Source organism: Carya illinoinensis, chromosome 12 (genome assembly GCF_018687715.1).
Source record: "Carya illinoinensis cultivar Pawnee chromosome 12, C.illinoinensisPawnee_v1, whole genome shotgun sequence".
Lineage (NCBI taxonomy): Eukaryota > Viridiplantae > Streptophyta > Magnoliopsida > Fagales > Juglandaceae > Carya > Carya illinoinensis.
This window is the reverse complement of record NC_056763.1, coordinates 19,464,182-19,483,507: the sequence shown is the minus strand read 5'-3', so window position 1 is coordinate 19,483,507 and position 19,326 is coordinate 19,464,182. Positions and strand designations below refer to the sequence as shown.

Genomic DNA, 19,326 nt, shown 5'->3' with positions numbered 1-19,326 from the left:
GGAGAGAAATGCTAGAAGTTTCAAAGATCGAGAGAGAACAATGGATGAGCTAAAAGTTTTCTTTTTTAAGTCATTGTTCTTATGGGCGGGGGGGCCATAGTTTGTAATGGACTAAGTGTCCATGACCTTCTTCTTTCTATTGTAACCTCTAGGTAGGCGTTCCTCATGTATACTGCCTGTGTACTTGGGCTTTGCCTGTTTCTTTGAATATAATATTTTTGATTATCTATCAAAAAAAAAAAAAAATTGCCATTTGGTGAAAAAATTTTGTACACATGTCGCCTTTCTTCAACTAAGGAACTTGGGATTTTTGCCTCCAAGAAATTTCCTCCATGAGAGTGATCTTCTCTAAAGCAACAACCACCCGTTTTTTCCTCACTGGAGATATTCCCCAACAGCTCCCTGTCCTCCAAAACTTGCAGCTGTTCCATAAGTTGCTTCCTTTTATTTTCCACATTTCCAAACACCTCTACATTCCATTTCTTCAAGTATTGTTTTAGAGCCTTAAGTTTTCCTGCCAATTCAAAGCTAGGAGTACTTGAAAAATGATACGAAGACTACCACATCCTCACCCATCAACAAAACCCTCATCCTCCAGCCGCATGTTTTTAAATTTAAAGTATCTACGCACCCTATCAATGCCCCCACAATCCATTATAATAGGATAATGATTAGAAACAATTCTCGGACACAAATCCGGAAAAGAAGCTTCCCAAGAATCTAAGACCAAAAATCTATCCAACCTAGATTATGCTCTCCCATCTGACCATATAAAATCTCCTCCCGCCATAGGTAAATCAATAAAATCTAACTCAAAAATGAGATATGAAAATACAGTCATAGCATTAGAGATATGAGAATCCCCTACTCGATCACAAGGAAACTGAGTAATATTAAAATCCCCTCCGAAACACCAAGGGAGATCCTACCAACAACAAGACTTGCCATTTCATCCCACAAAATTCTCCTACTAGTATCCGACTTTGGGCCATAAACACCCACAAAAGCCCATTTGACTCCATCATCCACACTCTTAAAATGACACTCCACCAAGAATTCTTCCATGTAATGTTCTACTAATTTCACAACCCTCTTATCCCACATAACAATGATGCCTTCTGAAGCTCAATTTGAAACTAACTCAACCCACCCCACACAATAACAGCTCTATGAACTATTAACATAGATTGTTTAACAAACCTCCGTTTAGTTTCTTGAAAGCAAATAACATCAACCTTCCACTTACAAATGAAATTCTTCACCCATAGATGTTTTCTGAAATCCTTAAGCCCCTGAACATTCCAAGATATGATCTTGGGTTTCATGGATAACTCTTTGCGGCCCTCTCCTTGCCTTTATCTACAAAGTCACTCCCTCCCCTAGCATTATAGTTGATGGAACACTCCAATTTCTTCAATTCCCGCTCCTTTTTTGAAGTCGATCTGGCCAAAGAAGGTTGACCAGCCTCAATAGCTATAAGGAGAGCTCTAAATTGTTCCTCAAAACCATCACAAGAGATGCCCACAAAATACTTGATTTCTTCCACCTTCCTCATCATGCAATCAGATGATTTATTTGTCCATTCAATGCTTGGTGAAATGGAGCATAATGGATCAAGATCAAGATCCTCATCTGATTCAAACAACTCACCAGATTCACAAAACTCAGAACCTTCCCCTCCACCAAGAACCATCTGCAAATTGGAGTGATTAAATTGGGTACATGGAACCCTAAAAACTGACTTCTTGGCATACCTTGAGATAGACACCCTCATCCCCTCACTACGGTCATCCTCCTCCACTTCAACTCCCCCTGCCACCAACCCAATACCATCATTACAGAGCACCGATTCCCCTACATTCTTCCTGCTATGAAACACTTCCATTAGAGCCATAGAATCTAGAGAAGACAACGACATCCCTATCACCAGAGTGAAACTCGACACCAATGTACCCTGAGAAGAGTCTCCTACCTCTATTGACCCAGTCTATGTTGAAGACACTTCCAACAAAGCCGTTATAAGCTTGGGTTGAGCCACCTTGCAAATTAGGCCCTTGTAACTACGAATCCTTGTTGAAGGGTCGACTTTAGAGAACCCCCTGAAGAGTCGCCTGCTGCTGTCGACCTCTTCTATGGAGACAAAACCTTTATTGGAGCCACCACTCTTGTCGGGCTCTTAGATCTCAAAAGTTCTAGGTTGGTCTTAGCCCACCATTTCAATGGCCTAATAATTGGGCCTTTAACCAGCCCATTTCCATTATTAACATTATTGGCCTTAGACTCACTCAACCCAGACGACTCCCCCTTCGTCCCATTAGACACCTTAATACCCACAAATTCCCAACCCAAGCTCACAAGCAAGCCCAGGCCCCCATCTACTTTCTTTACCAAATCATCGTGCCTCTCCTTCTTGCCAATGAGCTTTGCCTTGATATGCCACAGAGACCCCTAGACTTCTCCATATCTCTGCATCACCTTGGAAGACCAACCATTGGCTCCTCCATAATTACGATTTTGCTGGGCCACTTGACTCAAACATTCTTCCCTATTATTTTCTTCCATTGAGGGACTACCTTCCTATAAACTCCATGGCCACCCTTCTAATGTAAACCAGTGGACCCAGTCACCGGATTCATCAACGTCGACAAGTATGATGCTTCACAAGAAGAAAGAACACCTCTGCTAGAGGTGGCCGAAATCATCTCTTTACCTCTTGAATCCTGTGAAGCACCAACACTGTTAGTCTCACCTCTGTACTTGTGAGCTGAACCAGTGTGTTTAAAATCAACCAATTCTCTCATTTTCCTTACAAAACCAACCCAACCACTCCCTTTCCAACCTCTAGGAATCACAATAATACCTTTCCCTGTTCCAGTGCCATACTCAAACCACCTTTACAAACCTTCCATGCGAGTTGTGACTCCTTTGAACCAGAAAAACTCTATTCCCCTCCCTTCTAGTTTGGTATGAATCCGTTTTTCCAGAAGACCTCAAACACTCCTCCATCCCTCTACTCAAATAAAGGGATTTCAACTTCTTCCTACTCTTCTCCGAAATGCATAAAAGATTGCCACCTTTCATTTAAAAAAAAAAAAAAAAAAGACAATTTTGCTTTTACCCAAAGTCTACACTCCATCGTAGGCTTACTAAGAAATAGACAAACAAGAAAAAACTGTGAAAACTAAAGATTTTTGCCGGCGAGAAGCGCCGGGAATGGGAGGATGAAAAGGCATAAGCAAAGAGAGAGTTTTGGCGTCCCTGGTTTCTTGCAAAGAGGCATTATATATGCTCACGTACCTCCCAACTGATGGTATTTTATACTGTTTGAGGCTACATGCACCAGGAAACATTATATTCTTCATGGTTTCAAGAAACCCTTTAGACCCTGCCTCTTCCGATAGCTTATCTTCACATAGATCAGGATCATCCAAGAATTTATCTATTGTATTACTAGCCAAAATGTCTTCTGGTGAATGTGATTTTACAAGGTTCACTTTAATGAATATTTTTTTCATTCCAGTTGTTTATTTGGCCATATGGTACAACCAGTCATGAGAAGACCTGCAAAATATAAACTTTTGGGTTTAGGTCGTGCTAAAGTTGTATTTTTTCATGAAAATTCCTTAATATTTGTTATGCAGGGAATATCCTTATTCAATAATTTCAATTTTTCATTCACATGGTGGTTTGATGGTTTGAGTTTGGCTTCCTATCTCGTGTTCTTTAATATTTATGGGGGAATATCCTTAATTCAGTCGAGTATACTTTTGATTCCGATTAAAAAAGAAGATTTTTATTTTTATTTTTATTGGGGGAAGAGGAGAGAGGGAGAGAGGGGGGGGGGGGGGGTGGGTTGTTATGATGGTTCAAAGCTATGATGTTTCAAGGTTGTTTTGTATCTTTTATATGGCATAATATTGATACGATGAGATAGTATTTTCATCTTTTTAACCATGTACTACATAACTTATGATTTGATATCTATTGTTCTAAATGGTACACGAATACAATGAGATATCTATTGTCCTATTTTCATTTCTATCATTTTTCGCAAGTATTTATGTCTTTCAATGTGCTTCTACAGGATGGCCTTTGACAGACTTTCACCTCAGGTGTGTTATTTCTACAATGCTTTTGCCCATCTGATAGTATGTTATTTTACCATGGATAATGATGGGCTTACTACTTCCTACCACCCATTTACTACTCCCTTTATTTCTTTTTATTTTTATTTTTTATTTATTATTTATTTTTATTTAATGGTCAAGGAAGTGACTATTAGTGAAGTTGTATTTTTTTTTAAATTTTTTCTTAATGATTAAGGATTTTAAAAAAATACTGAAAATAAGAAAAAAAATAAAAATTTCAAATACACTATAGGGTAGTAAATGGGTGGTTTCTTACTTTTCTGAAAAAAAAAAAAAGAGTAGTAAATGGGTGGTAGGAGGTAATAAGTCTTTCATTATCCATTTTACCATATGTGTTAGGAAAATTCTTCTATGGCACAGGTTGCTTTTTGACTTGATGGAAGAAAATAAGATAGCAAGTCATCAAATGTTATGCAACAATATAATTTTAATTAAAAATTGGTTCTTAAGCTTTTCCTAAAATTATATTTTGTTGAGAGCTTTGGTCTTGATGATATGCTCATTCCAGGTCTAAGGTTTGAATCCTTGGGTGCAAATGACTTTTAGGGTCCTCGTCCCATTGGTGAAAAGCCGATGATTTACCTGATTATTGTTATGGGGATGCATTACATGGGTATGGGGTTTAACTAGGTAAAAGACATGTTGCATTTGTACGGTCTCTTGGATTCCTTGTCATCAAAAGTAGTTGAATATTTTATTGAAAAAGTGAAAGGAATCGTCCAGGTGCACTTAAAGTATACAAGAGGACACTTTATTAGAGATAGGAAAAAGGACAAAAAAATAAAGGAAACTTAGCCGATGAAAATATGTGGTAGCTACCCAAAGGAACAAGCATTTTCATTTTCCTCAAAATACACCACACTAGACAATTATGAACCATCTTTCATTCTACTGCAATCTGTGTGATTCCACAATACCCTCTCCAAATGGCAAAAAGGTCTACTAACCTTCTAGGAAAACCCAAGCCAACTGAACTTCATTGAAAAAGTCATTTCACAAGGTGATGGAAATCTCGCAATGGAGTAAAAGGTGTTCTATAAATTGTTTGCTATTTCGACTGATATAGCACCAATTGGTCACAATGATATGATATTTTTTTATTTATGATGAGAATCTTTCCTGAGGATGCCGTCCAAGCAAAGAAAGCTGTTCTTAGAGGTGACGATGTTCGTTAATTATTCCTCTGAGGGAAGGTGTTACTGTTTTCAGTTAAAATTTTATGGAAAGATTGGACGGTGAATTTCCCTTTCTAGGTACGGGCTGAGGGAATCTTATATGCACCATTGCACCTCAAAGATATAATCTAGAAGGGTACAAGAGATTGAAGAACTTCTTTCAAAGGCATCAACCTTCTAGTCATAAGTTGTTCTAAAAATAATTCCTAGTGGTTGGCTCAAGTGGTGAGGGCATTGGTCTTGGTGTTATGCTCCCTCTATGTCTAAGGTTCAAATCCTTAGGTACAAACAATTTATAGGGGCCATTGGACGGGGGGAACTTCCCCTTGAATTACTCAAGATGCACTTGCAAGAAACTCCTTGCTGAGGGCCTGTGCATCCCCAGGATTAGTTGAGACTTTGTTCTTGGACACCAGTGCCTATAAAAAAAAGGTTGTTCTAATTTTATTGTTTTAATAAGGAAAAAAAAAGGTTGTTCTATAATTAATAACGTTGCAGTGAGGGAGCGATTAGAAAACTGCAACAGGTTAGCCATTGACTATGTCAGAAGTCATGCTAGAAACTAATCCTAGTGCCATCACCTACATCTAGTATGACTACAAAGCATCCTCTATCCTCTCCTGATATTTTTCCATGACCCCACCCCTTGTAACCAAGTACCTTGGAACACCACCTGCCCCGAGCATAATCAATTTAGAATCCACCATGACTTTCCACAAGGCCTCTCTCTCATGTTAATAATGCAATTCATTTTACTAGAAGGATAATTGAGCAAGAAAAAGTTTCGAATTCGCAGACCATGTAAAAAATTCGAAGAGCACATTTTGGGCTAGTTTAATTTATGAAATTTGAACTCTTCACCTGGCCCATTCTAAAAGAAGTCCCACCGTACTTTCTCTATTTGACCAGTCATGCTAATGTTCAGGAGAAACAAAAAGGGGAATATGTAGTCAATTAGAGAGAGTACTCTTGATCGAAGTGATCCTACATCCTTTGTGCAAATACATCTTCTTCCAACTAGTCAATTGGCACTCAAATCTTTTCAGTCACACATCCCAAATAGACATTTTCTTGAAAAAGGCACCCAAAGGGAGGCCAAGATATATAATTGGCAAGGAGGATACCTTGGACCCCAAAATGTTACCCAAATTATCCACATTAGAGACATTACCTACATGGTCAAGTTCTGACCTAGCCAAATTCACATTCCACCAGAAGCAGCTTCAAAGGATAGAAAAAGGGGCCTTAAAGAGCAGAGGTGAGCACACAAACGATACTTTCGTTAGAGAGACTAGAATATGAGCAAAGAGGAGCTGAATTTCCATTTCACATATCTAGGAGAAATAATTACAAGCTTCACTAGAAACTTTTAGTGGTCAACAAGCAAAAGAACACATATGGGAAACCTTTGGCATAAGTTTTTTTTTTTTTTGATAAGTAAAAGATAAATATTATTGATCATAAGATAACATGCATGGCCCTTGTAGAAGTATACATCAGGTACCTAAAAACATTCTACGAGCGAGGAATCAAAGACAGGAACTCATGGACATTGTCCCCATTTAGTACAATAGCAGAAAACCAAAGCAATAAAGTTTGAAAGAAAAAGTTCTTTAGCTCCTCCATAGTGTGTTCCTTGTCTTCAAAACAGCGCGCATTTCTTTCCAACCAGATACACCACATGATACATTATTGTTCTTTGGCATAAGTAAAGAACACACCATTTTTCTATTGATTAGCAGAGTTTATGTGAAATTGAAAATGCCCACTCAAATATGACAGAAATTTGACAACTGGCTCTGTTTGTACCTGTTACCTTTGAATTGGTTGGTGGCTTTTAAATTTTTTTCTAAGAAGCAATGCAGAATACCCGTACATCCTTTTGTTGCAATATTTCCAAAGTTGTGATTAAAATATTTTTTTTTCCCATGTTCTTTTCAGTTTTTATTTTTTATTTTTTATTTTTTATTTTTATTTTTTTGTCTTCAATGGACATTTTTTTCTTTTGAATAAATCCGGCATACAAGTTTTACACTTTTTGTCTGGCTACATGTTATTCTTATGTATTTTTTTGCAGGATTCTGAGAATATGAACAAGACGTATGCAGCAATGTTTTCTCCATTTTGGAATGATATAATCAAAAGTTTGCGTGAGGAAGATTATATTAGTAATAGGTAAATCGCAAGACAAAGCTTTTTTCAAAAAGGAAGAAAAATGTGATTGTAATCCTTCATTATGTTTTTATTTGCTATTGTGTTGTAATTATTATTCATACATAACTTCATCATTCTAATGCTTTCAGGGAGATGGACTTACTATCTATTCCTAGCAACACAGGAAGTCTGAGATTAGTACAATGGCCTTTGTTTCTTCTTAGCAGCAAGGTGGATTTTACCCTGTTATATTATTGGTGATCAACTCTTTTGGGAAATATTGTAGTAAAATATATCTGCTGATAATTTTTCTTTTTACCAGATCTTGTTGGCAATAGATTTGGCCTTGGACTGCAAAGACACACAGGCAGATCTTTGGAATAGAATATGTAGGGATGAGTACATGGCATATGCAGTTCGGGAGTGCTACTACAGTGTTGAAAAAATTTTGCATTCCTTGGTTGACGGTGAAGGTAGTCTTTGGTGAGATTCTCTCTTCCATGATATTATTTGTTTGAATTTCTATGCATCTAGTTTAGAAGCTTTGCTGATTGTAATTGATATTCGTATGTTATGTGTAATCATTAATGTATTTTTTAATTATATTTTTGTGCTTTATTGGTGACATTGATAGGGTGGAAAGGATATTCCGTGAGATAAACAATAGTATATTGGAAGATTCACTTCTTATAACCTTATCGCTTGAGAAGCTTCCAGTGGTGCTTTCAAGATTTACAGCGTTGACTGGGCTCCTGGTATATGTTATGTAACTATGTGCATCATTTAACTTGCTGGAATTAATGCCACTGGGACTTACACTGATATACAAATTGTGTTTACCATATCTGCTACTTGTTTTTTTGAATGGCTGGGGGTTATTAGTTGGTTAATATTTTTTCCTTCGTTCTTCATTTAAGGTCATTCCTCTGTTTTCTCTCAACAGATATAATTTTTTTCTCCGTTATTTATGTATTGTAAATGTTTTTTCAATTTCTCTTGCCAACATAAGAATATCAGTTGTAGTTTATATAAATATTATCTCTTATTTATATCCAGTAGGGAGTGTTTTTAGCCAAGATTCCAAATATAGATCTCTGTTCAACATCAGGACATTGTATAATGCACTGGCACAATGTGGCAATGTGCCTGTATCTGGTATGCTGTATATATGTGGTGCTTTGGATTTTTTTTTATTTTATCCTTATATTGACTTGTGTTATAATAATTTGTTTATTCCTGGAATCACAAAGTTCGCAGGATCCAAAAGATTGTCACCAGTATTCAATTATAGCATGCAACCTCCTTTTTTTTCCATTTATCTATCCTTTTGAGAGATGTTACAGAAATTATATTCCAACTCCTATAAGATGAACTTTTTTTGTGTGGTTGGGGGGCTAGATTTAAAATAAGACCATTTTATGTGATGGTAGATTATGACTTGCAGTCTATTTAGGCTACAAATAAGCCTACCACTAGCACACTGCTTTCTGGATGATTGGTGTGGCTTTGTTTGAGCTTTTGTTTCTTGGTCCACATGAATGTGGTAGTTTTGGCTAGATATTTTTCCTTCATTGTCATGCACTATGCCATTTTAGGTGCTTTGTGTTGCTTCCATTACCTTATTGGTTCTCCTTTTTGGGGCTGTATGTAGTTCAAATTTGAATTGAAGCATTACCCATTGTTGCTACAAAATGTGAAGTGTCATTGATAGTTCATTTTGAGCAGTAAGCCTCTTACTTTTGGTAAAGAATTTTTGTGATGTTGAATGCTGTACTACCACTCAAAGTGATTCCAATAAAAATCTTGATGTGTCAAATTTGTTAAACTTGAGATACTAGATGTCATTGTTTTGTCAAGAAGGGAATAAATGTATGAATTTTTTTCATCAGGTGGCTAATTCACATTGAAGAAATAATTTATCTTACTGGTTGATGGCATCGTTTCTTCCAATCCTTCGGCTATAATTTTGACAGAGATTTTACATAGAACAATTCAAATTTTGTGGGGATGTTGTGAAGGAGGATGTTATGAAAGTATCACATGAGTTTCACTCGAGAGGCAGCTTTGAGAAGAGTTTTAATGGTACAGTCATTGTCATTCCAAAGAAGCCAAGGGCGATTTCTAGTCTATTAGCCTAGTAGGTGGTGTTTATAAAGTTACAGCCGAAATTCATGCTACTAAAGACAAATCGGTATTCTCATAGGTCATTTTCAACTTGCAAATAGTAAACCAAGATCAGAAGTGCCAGAAGGCCCCTTCGTCATTCATTCATTTAGGCCACATTGAAAAGGCTATTAGCTCGTGAATTGCGGACTCTTTTTCATAAGTGAGGTAATTAAAGCAGGGGCGCACAACCCAAAACACAGAACACGAAAGAGGGTGATAAGAACACACCTTTATCTAATGTGCACTTTGTTTTGATTGATGGTATCACTTCAGGCTTCTCTAAAAGCTCTTGGGAGTTGATTCAAATGATGTCAGCTTCTGTGAATAGGAGACTATTATAGGATTTGCAGTGGGATCCAGAAATATTGAGGAGCTTTTTATATCTTACCTCCTTTCTGTGAATGGTACCTTGATTATTTTTAGGCCAACTCAGATCAGCTCCGCTAGTAGCATTTTGTGTTCTTATTTGAAGCTTTCTCAGGGGTGAAAATTAATATGGCCAAATCAGAGTTAGTCCCAATTGAAGCAGTGGGTGATATTGGAGGAATGACCTGTATCTTGGGATGTAGGGTCTCTTCCTTGCCCATCAAGTACTTGGGTCTCCCGTCAAAGTAAATTTCATACTTGGGGATTCTTAATCTACTTGTTGTGAAGATGTTGTTCAGGGGGCAAATGGGGATATATAAATGGTGCTACTATATACTTGGGGATTCTTAATCTACTTGTTGTGAAGATGCTGTTCGGGGGGCAAATTTTGGTTTTTTTTTTTTTGGGGGGGGGGGGGGGGGGGGGTGTTCAGAAGTTGGCCATGATCATCTCCTCTACCTGCGTTGCTTTTTCCTATGCTAGGTGGTGATTGTTTCTAGTTGGGTACTAGTGGACATGAAGAATGGAAGCTTGGGAGGAGGTTGGTGTTCCCATTAAGCAAATGTGTCTTTCTGGGTTGATCTTTGGAAAACAAATTAGGAGTTTTTTTTTTTGGGGGGGGGGGGGGGGATATACACAGCCCAAGTATACATGCAGTATACAAGAGATTACACCTATTTAGGGAAAGAAGAGACCTTAGAACCAAGAGTGTTAGCCAGCATTTGGATGTTACGAACGTTACTCAACTGGAACCAACTCTGACTTGGATAAATTCACTTTTAACCCGGAGACAGCCTCAAAGCAAAGTAGAAATGCCCCTTAAAGCCTGAATCTGGCATAATTCTCCCTCACAAAAAATAAGGGTATTGTATGCAAACAACAAATGGGACATTTGAATAGTACCTTAATCTGTGTCACCAACCGAGAAACCTGTCAGAAACCCATTATCAACCATCGTTGATATCGTTATGCTACATGCCTCCATGACCATGACAAAGAGAAATGGGGACACAGAATTCCCTTGCCTCAAGCCTCGGGAGCTGTTAAGAAAACCCACTGGGCAGCCATTCACCAAAACTGAGAAGTGCACCATCGAATCCATTTGCACCACCTCTCCCTAAAACCACACTGCCCAAGCAAGTATAAGAAAAAATCCCAGTTGACATGATTGCAGGCTTTCTCCATATCCAACTTGCACACAAGAGCCAGGTTGCCCGATTTGATTCTACTATCTAAGCATTCATTGGCAATGAGTACTAAGTCCAGTATTTGTCTTCCCCGTACAAATGCGTTTTGGGGTTTCATAATAATCCGCCCCAATACTCCTCCCAATCGATTTGCTGGCACCTTGTAATCTCTTGTAAGGTCTCTTCTTTCCCTAAATAGGTGTAAGCTCTTGTAAGGTCTCTTCTTTCACAAGGCTAATGGGCCGATAATCCTTAACCTCCGATGCCCCAATCTTCTTGGGAATAAGAGAAATAAAAGTGGTGTTAAGGCTTTTTTCAAATTTCCCAACCGAGAAATATTCATGAAATACCTTTATTATGTCATCCTTTATCACTTTCCAGCAAGCTTGGAAGTAGAAAATCCATTTGGCCCAGGTGCGTTGTCTTTGACCATCTTCCTTACCACTTCATGAACCTCAGCCTCCTCAGACGGCCTCTCCAACCAAATGACATTTTGCTATTCAATGGACTCAAAAGGTAGCCCATCAATCTTCAGCCTCCACCCCTCTGGTTCAGTAAGTAATTGCTCAAAATATCCAGCCACATGTTCTTGGATCACAAGGATCTTCGCGCAAACAGTTTCGTCAATATTCATCATTTCAATGGCATTAGTTCTCCTATGGGAATTTGCCACTATGAAAAAATTTCGTGCTGCGATCACCCTCTTTCAACCACAAAGCTCGAGATTTTTGCCGCCAAGAAATCTCCTCCAATAGGGTAACCCTCTCTAGTTCTGAGGCTAGTTCTGTTCTCCAAGCTAGTTCCTCTGGTGATAGGGCCCTTCCCTCCTATGCTCTCTCTACCTCATGAAGCTCCTCCAATAATGACTTGGTTGCCTATATCACCAAAAGACTGCGCATTCCAAAGCTTTAAATCTTGTTTCAAGGCTTTCAATTTACTTGCCAGGATTAAACTAGGGGTACCTTGGATTTGATAGGACGACCACCATTGCCTAACCTGCTTCACAAATCTGTCAGTTTTTGGCCACATATTTTCAAATTTAAAGTAAAATAGGGAAATGATCAAAAGAAAGGCGAGGCAATCTTTTTTGACATACCTCTGAGTAATGAGATTCCCACTCCGGGGAAACTAAAAATCTGTCCAATTTAGACCATGGCTGATTATTGGACCATGTGAATGCACCACCCATGAGAGGAAGGTCCACCAAACCCAAGTCAAAAATACAATCTGAGAAATTTGACATTGCTGGCCGCAACCTGCTATCTCCCAATCTTTCACTTGGGAATCTAACAACATTAAAATCCCCATCTATATACCAAGGAAGTTCCCACCAGCTGTGTAAACCAGCCACCTCTTCCCATAAAGAATTTCTGCTGCTGTCTGAGGTCGGTCTGTAGATTCCAGCAAATGCCCATAAAAAATTATCCTCCACATTTTGAAAAGAACAAGCCACTGTGTATTCCCCGATGTATTCCTCCATTTTTTCCACCACCATTCTATCCCACATAATTAGGATACCCCCCGACACCCCTATCGAAGCAAGAAAGACCCAATCAACATATGAACAGCTCCATAAGCTTTTGATGATGCTTCTTGAAATATTCTCCTTCTTGGTTTCTTGCAAGCACACAATATCCACCTTCCACCCTCGGAGCAAATGTTTTATCCGCAGGCGCTTATTAACCTCGTTTAGCCATCGGACATTTCATGATATAATCTTAGGCTTCATAAAGAAATTGTCGACCCCCTCCCTTTGAACTGCCCTCATAATTAATTGACCAAGTTAATCGCTTGAGCTTCTGCTGTTTTTTTGAACCAGATTTCTTGATCTGCACATTTCTTACTTCAATAGCCGTTAGCAAAGTTCTTTGAATCCTTCAGACTCCAGCCCCACACAATGCTGAATCTCCCGCACCTTATTCCAAACCCAGTCTGAAACCATATGCTGAACTGGTGGTAAAGCCTTCAACGGTATAGGCTCCCCATCCATCTCATGATCTTCCATTGATGCCCACTACAATGCCATCAGCGATCCTATCTTATCCTCAGCAAGAAAAGACCTCTCGGATGGCCCCAAATCCTCCCCCTCACCGCTCCCATGTGCTGAAATCAACACACGGGCTACATCTAGAGGCTGGGAACCCTTTGACAGAGAAGATGCCACCCAAATCTCGAGAGAGGGCTCTTGGTTCAATATTCTCAATGGCCTTGATTTTCATGTTTTTCTTATTTCTATTTATTCCCCCTAAATAGGTGTAATCTCTTGTATACTACCTATGTATTTGGGCTTTGCCTATTCGTATTAATATAATATAATTGTTCTCCTATAAAAAAAAGGGGAGTTTTTTTTTTTGGGGGGGGGGGGGGGGGGGTTGCTTTTGATTTATTAGATTTGTGTTGGGTGACGGGTTCAAGAGCATTCTGTTGTGATGATCAATCCTTGAAAGCTGCCTTCTCAGAGTTTTAGAATCGCTCATTTTATGGATGCTTATGTGGTGGATTACTGCAAACTCTTTCTTGATTCATCAATGGTAACTAAACTTTGTCTAGGAAGCTGATGACTGGGAGGTTGATATCTTCACAGAGTTCTTTGACTGGTGGTATTCGAGTCGAATGGGACTCAATGGTGATTATAAAATGGTTTGATGCTCATCTAGTAAAGGAATGTTCAAGGTATAGTCATTTTACAATGTATTGAATGCTCATGATAGGGCCCTTTTCAGTTGGAAGCTTATTTAGAGAAATAAGACCCCCCAAAGTTATTTGCTTCATTTGGAAAGTGACTCTCGTGGAAAATCCTTACCCTAGTTAATGTGAGGAATTGGGAAGTTCAAGTGATCAATCAGTGTTGTCTGTTTAAGAATAGAGAAACAGTGGACCACTTTCTACCACATTGAGGCTTTGATAGCACTTGCAGGACATTATCTTTGACCTATTCGAGTTAGATTGTGTTTATGCTTTCCTGAGTGGTGGCTCTGTTAGCATGCTGGAAAGAGTTGTTCGGTAGCCTTCCGTATGCTTTATTTTGGAGAATTACCCGATCTCATTTATTCTGGTGTAATTGGAGGGATAGAAATGAGCATAGTTTTAAAGATTGCAAAAAGCCAGTTTGGAGCTTAAGTCATCCTTTCTTGATTTCTTATATCATTGGATGGTGGTCCTCAATAGTGATGTTTTTTCTGTTCTACTCTTCAATAATTTGTAGCACTTTTTTATTTTGTTTGTTAGGTGGATCTCTTGTACACTTATTCTGTGCTGAGAGGACACTCTTTTGTAATTTATCTTAACTCGTACAAAAATATATTGTGTTTATTGGTGGTTATTATGTTCATAACAAGTGATTTGTGTCAGATACGGAATGAAATGCCTGAACTCGCAAGAGGTGCTGCAAAGGCTCTTTTCGAGCTATATGATGTAGTCACACATGAGTTGCTTTCTTCTGATTTGAGGTACTTGATTGGTCAAATGATGCAGAAGGTAATTGGAATGATAACCTTTTTCGAAATTTGTAAATTTTGTTGATTTTTTATTTCTCCAGGGAGCAGCTTGATACGTGGAACCTTTTGGCGAGAGCAAGAAATGAAGGAAGACTTTTTTCTAGTATAGAATGGCCCAAGGATCCAGAAATTGTAAGCATTTCTGGAAGCACCCTGTTTCCCTCCTTTTTCTTTTACAATGCAGTCTGCATTTACCAGGGCAGTTTCATCCTGTTTGTTGCCACAGATAGAGCAAGTGAAGCGCTTGCATCTTCTTCTTACTGTAAAGGAATCTGCAGCTAATGTTCCAAAGAATCTTGAAGCAAGAAGAAGATTAGAGTTCTTTACCAATTCGTTATTCATGGACATGCCTGCAGCAAAGCCAGTTAGTGAAATGCTTCCCTTCAGGTACTTCTATCTTCGTGGAGGTGATTTTCCTTACTAATATGAGCTATTATATTTGAATTTTGTTCCTTATAAAAAGTAATGTTTTAATATTTTTGTTTGTGGATAGTGTCTTCACTCCATACTACAGTGAGACTGTTCTCTATAGTTCCTCTGAATTGCGGGTTGAAAATGAAGATGGAATTTCTATTCTTTTCTATCTTCAGAAGATTTTTCCAGGTCTATCTCTCTCTCTCTCAACTGACAATTGTTCCCATTAGGAAAGTATTTCTGATAAATGTAAAAGAAGTACATAACATTTTTTCAAATTCAAGTATCAATGAAAAGGAATTAATTGGAAACTGGAATAATAATGCCCTGACGCCAATAAGCTCTAACTCAAATGGTACCTCCTCCTATAAGAATAGTGTGTATCTTACCAATGCTGATAACAACATAAAGAATAATTATTCCTGTGAAAACCTGATTGGAGCACATCAATAGGTTGCTCCTTCCCCTTGCACCCCCCAATAGGCTTACGAGTTGATCGTGCGACAGGATTACCCAAAATAGTCCATCCGTAACATCTGCTAACCTAAACCGTGCAACACCAGATAAAAGATTCTGACCTCTTTATAATTTCCTAAAGGTTCCCCTCTTATGTCCTTTATACAGGGATTTACAAGATTCTGACCTCTTTATAAGGTTCCCCTAAAGGTTCTGACCTCTTTACAAGATTCTGACCTCTTTATAAGATTCTGACCTCTTTACAAGGTTCCCCTAAAGGTTCACAAGATTCTGACCTCTTTATAATTTCCTAAAGGTTCCCTTCTTATGTTGGGTGTTTTCTCTTGTATACGTCCTGTGTACTTTGGCTGTCCCCCTTGTGCTTATAATATATTTTCCTTACTTATCAAAAAAAGATTTTTTGGGGCTAGGGGGTCTTTTTCTTCATTTACGTCAGTGTTGATATCTGCCTGTTATCTTTATGATATGTGAATGAGATCTTTCTTCTTTTTAGATGAATGGAATAATTTTTTGGAACGGATTGGCCGAGGTGGGGATACTAGAGATGCGGATCTTCAAGAGAGTTCAAGTGATTCTTTGGAGCTTCGGTTTTGGGTTTCTTATCGGGGGCAGACTCTTGCTAGGACTGGTTAGAACTTGATAATAATACCAGATTCACCTTTATTATCATATTTTTTGGAAGCTTGTGTACTTCTGCTATAACTTATATGTCTTTGTTTTTCATGGGTTAGATGCCATCATTAATACCTTTTTTTCTTCTCTATATTTTGCGTTTTGTCTTGGAAATTTAGTGCGTGGTATGATGTATTATAGAAGGGCTTTAATGCTCCAGAGTTATTTGGAAAGGAGACTACTGGGAGGTATTTGCTTTTTGAAATTCTATGAATTTACAAATCTTCTATTATGAAAGGAGGCCCTCACATTTTGTGAAATCTACAGTGGATGGTTATTCTCAATTGGGCTTCTCCACAACTCAAGGTTTTGAGTTGTCTCCCGAATCACGGGCACAAGCAGATTTGAAGTTTACGTATGTGGTGTCATGCCAAATTTATGGTCAACAAAAACAAAAAAAGTTGCCGGAGGCTGCTGACATTGCTCTTTTGTTGCAGAGGTATAGTTGTTATGATATATTCATTTATTGATTGAACTATTTTTTTCCAGTTTTGTTTAGAGTTAGTCCTTTGGTGTTGTTGAATGCAAAGAGGAATTTTTATTCTTGATTTGTGTTAATATAAGGTTGGGTAAAATGCCTATGAATGTTAGGCATTATGGCTAAGTGTCTTCGTTCATGTTGAGCACTTCAGTCTCTAGTCATTTACAATTTTTATTTTTTATTTTTTATTTTAATATAGGTAATCAAGAAGTTTTATTCATAAGAAAAAAGGCATAGGCCAAGTACACTGGAAGTATTCATGAGAAGTACCTAACTAGGGTTTACAACCGAAAGTAGAAAATCATATACATTTAGTCCATTGAAATCAATGACCCTTGCCCATAAGAACAAAGTTTACAAAAAAAAAAGAACTTTAAGCTTATCCATTGTCCTCTCACAATCCTCGAAGCTTTTATCATTTTTCTCCCACACCAACACGTACATATTGGGGCCATTCTCCAGATTGCTACCACTTGAGGATTACCTTGGAGGCCTCTCCAATTTGTTAGGGAATCCACCAGTCTAAGAGGCATGACCTATGATAATCTAATTCTTGCAAAAACATCATTCTACATAGTCTTGGCCACCTCACAATGTAAAAGTAGGTGACCTACTGATCACCATTTTTCTTACACATGTAACACCAGTCCAACACCATTACCTGTTTCCTCAGATTATCTGTAGTAAGAATCTTGCCCAAGGAAGCTGTCCAAACAAAAAAAACTGCTTTTAGAGGAGCTTTCTTCTTCCATATATTCTTCCATGGAGAAATGCATATCCGGGCTCATTAGAACTCAGTAGAACGATCTGACTATGAATCTACCTTTCTTGGAGGGGCTCGTCTATGTAAAGCGAAAAAATTTGATAGTACCCTCTGCCACTTTGACGGAATACAGTAAAGCAAAGAACTCAATGATAGCCTCCAACTCCCAATCTTGTGCTACTCTAATTAAATCTACATACCATTGAGGGGAGCCATGAGAGAACCAAGAGATCAGCTACCGGTGCATCCTTCACTTGTACAAGCTAAAAAATGGCAGGGAATGTGTCTTTGAGACTTTGTTTACCACACCATTTGTCGTACTAAAATTTGACATGAGAGCCGTTACCCACCACAATATGTGCATGTCTTTGGAAGATCTCCCAACCTTTTCTAATGTTTCCATGGACCCACCCCATATGGACTGCATGCCTCATTCGAGCACCATCCTCGCCAAGCCTTCTCAAACTTTGAATCTATAACTAACTTCCATAGGGCCCCCCTTTCGTGTTGGTAGTGCCACAACCATTTACCCATTTGCAATTCTGGCGTGACTACATGGCTATATATGATATGTAATATAGATAGGGCAAAAACAGACATGTCGCATTGGTGACGAGCAACATTTATGTGGTTTATGGTCTCCTAGTCATATGATTAGCCTTCTTCCCTTATCGTCTTTAGATTCTTTTCCTGGGTTTGGAGGGGATTGTAGAAAGCACTATTAGTTAGTTAGCAATATTGAGTTTAAGGTACGCCCATGCGAACATTATTGGCAAAGTTTATAGGTGCACCTCGGTTCTATAAGATTCATGCCATTGACAAGAATGGAAATCCTAGAGGATTGACATCATTTTTGTTGTGTTCATTGAATCTTAGACCTTGCTTCGCCATTGTCAATCCCCTTAACAGACCCTACATGATTGGCATAATCATAATGAAGCCTAATTTTATGTATGATTCAACTTATAAAAAAAGGATATGTTTGGTTCAAACCAATCATGATATTTAGGAAATCTAGATGGTTACAACGCAAAGGAAGCCTGCTGGTTGCAATTCTGATTCTTTAATTTTTTTTTATCCGTTGTTTCATATATGCACCAGCTACTGGGTTCCAACCATCAGATTTTCATTTTGTTTGAACTCAATATTTTTGACATGCAGATCTTGTTTGTAGATCTTTATGGTAAAATTTGATACAATGGTCCTTCTATGAGGCATTGATGGGGTCTAGTTGCTTTCCTCGTATGTTTTCAGAGATGAGATGAGATGAGATAAGATGAGTTGAGATTAAAGTTGAAAGTCGAATAAAATATTATTAGAATATATTGTTTTAATATTATTTTTGTATTAGGATTTGAAAAGGTTGAATTGTTTATTTTATTTTGTGTGGGAATTTGAAAAAGTTGTAATTATTAGATGAGATGAGATGAGATGAGAAGTTTTGTGAAAGTGAACGAGTTTTATTGAAGCATTTGCCATAGCATGGCTCCTTGGAAAGTTTCTTTGTTTGAACAGCTGCCTGGGGAAAGTTTCTAACAGTGGATAGTCACACCAAAGAGACTATTTTTTTTGGGTTCGTACTTCTTATGTAAATGGAGTGGTAAGTCAGTTAGTTGTTTACTGCGCTATTGGTCTTTCGTGGGGAGACATGTTTGTTGGTTTTTCTTTTTTTCACTGGGTGATGCCAGAAAAGAGGATTGACCTTCTGATTAGCTGGAAATTTTACCAACATCATAGTGGCGTTAACAGGATGCCATTCCTCTTTTTCTAATGTGTGTGTGTGTTTTTGTTTGTTTGTTTGTTTTTTTTTTTTTTTTTTTTAAGGG

General features: G+C 38.1%; 1 protein-coding gene across 1 annotated transcript in view; it reads left to right on the top strand.

Moving 5' to 3' along the window:
* The window catches only part of LOC122290241 (callose synthase 10), an 86,453-nt gene that overhangs the window by 42,948 nt on the left and 24,179 nt on the right, over window positions 1-19,326 (top strand). The window contains exons 23-34 of the mRNA XM_043097842.1: window positions 4,085-4,112; window positions 7,401-7,498; window positions 7,627-7,708; window positions 7,800-7,960; window positions 8,112-8,232; window positions 14,548-14,645; window positions 14,735-14,825; window positions 14,920-15,080; window positions 15,187-15,296; window positions 16,078-16,212; window positions 16,376-16,444; window positions 16,524-16,695. Coding sequence (XP_042953776.1) covers window positions 4,085-4,112; window positions 7,401-7,498; window positions 7,627-7,708; window positions 7,800-7,960; window positions 8,112-8,232; window positions 14,548-14,645; window positions 14,735-14,825; window positions 14,920-15,080; window positions 15,187-15,296; window positions 16,078-16,212; window positions 16,376-16,444; window positions 16,524-16,695 — 1,326 coding nt within the window. The remainder of the gene's footprint in view (window positions 1-4,084; window positions 4,113-7,400; window positions 7,499-7,626; window positions 7,709-7,799; window positions 7,961-8,111; window positions 8,233-14,547; window positions 14,646-14,734; window positions 14,826-14,919; window positions 15,081-15,186; window positions 15,297-16,077; window positions 16,213-16,375; window positions 16,445-16,523; window positions 16,696-19,326) is intronic.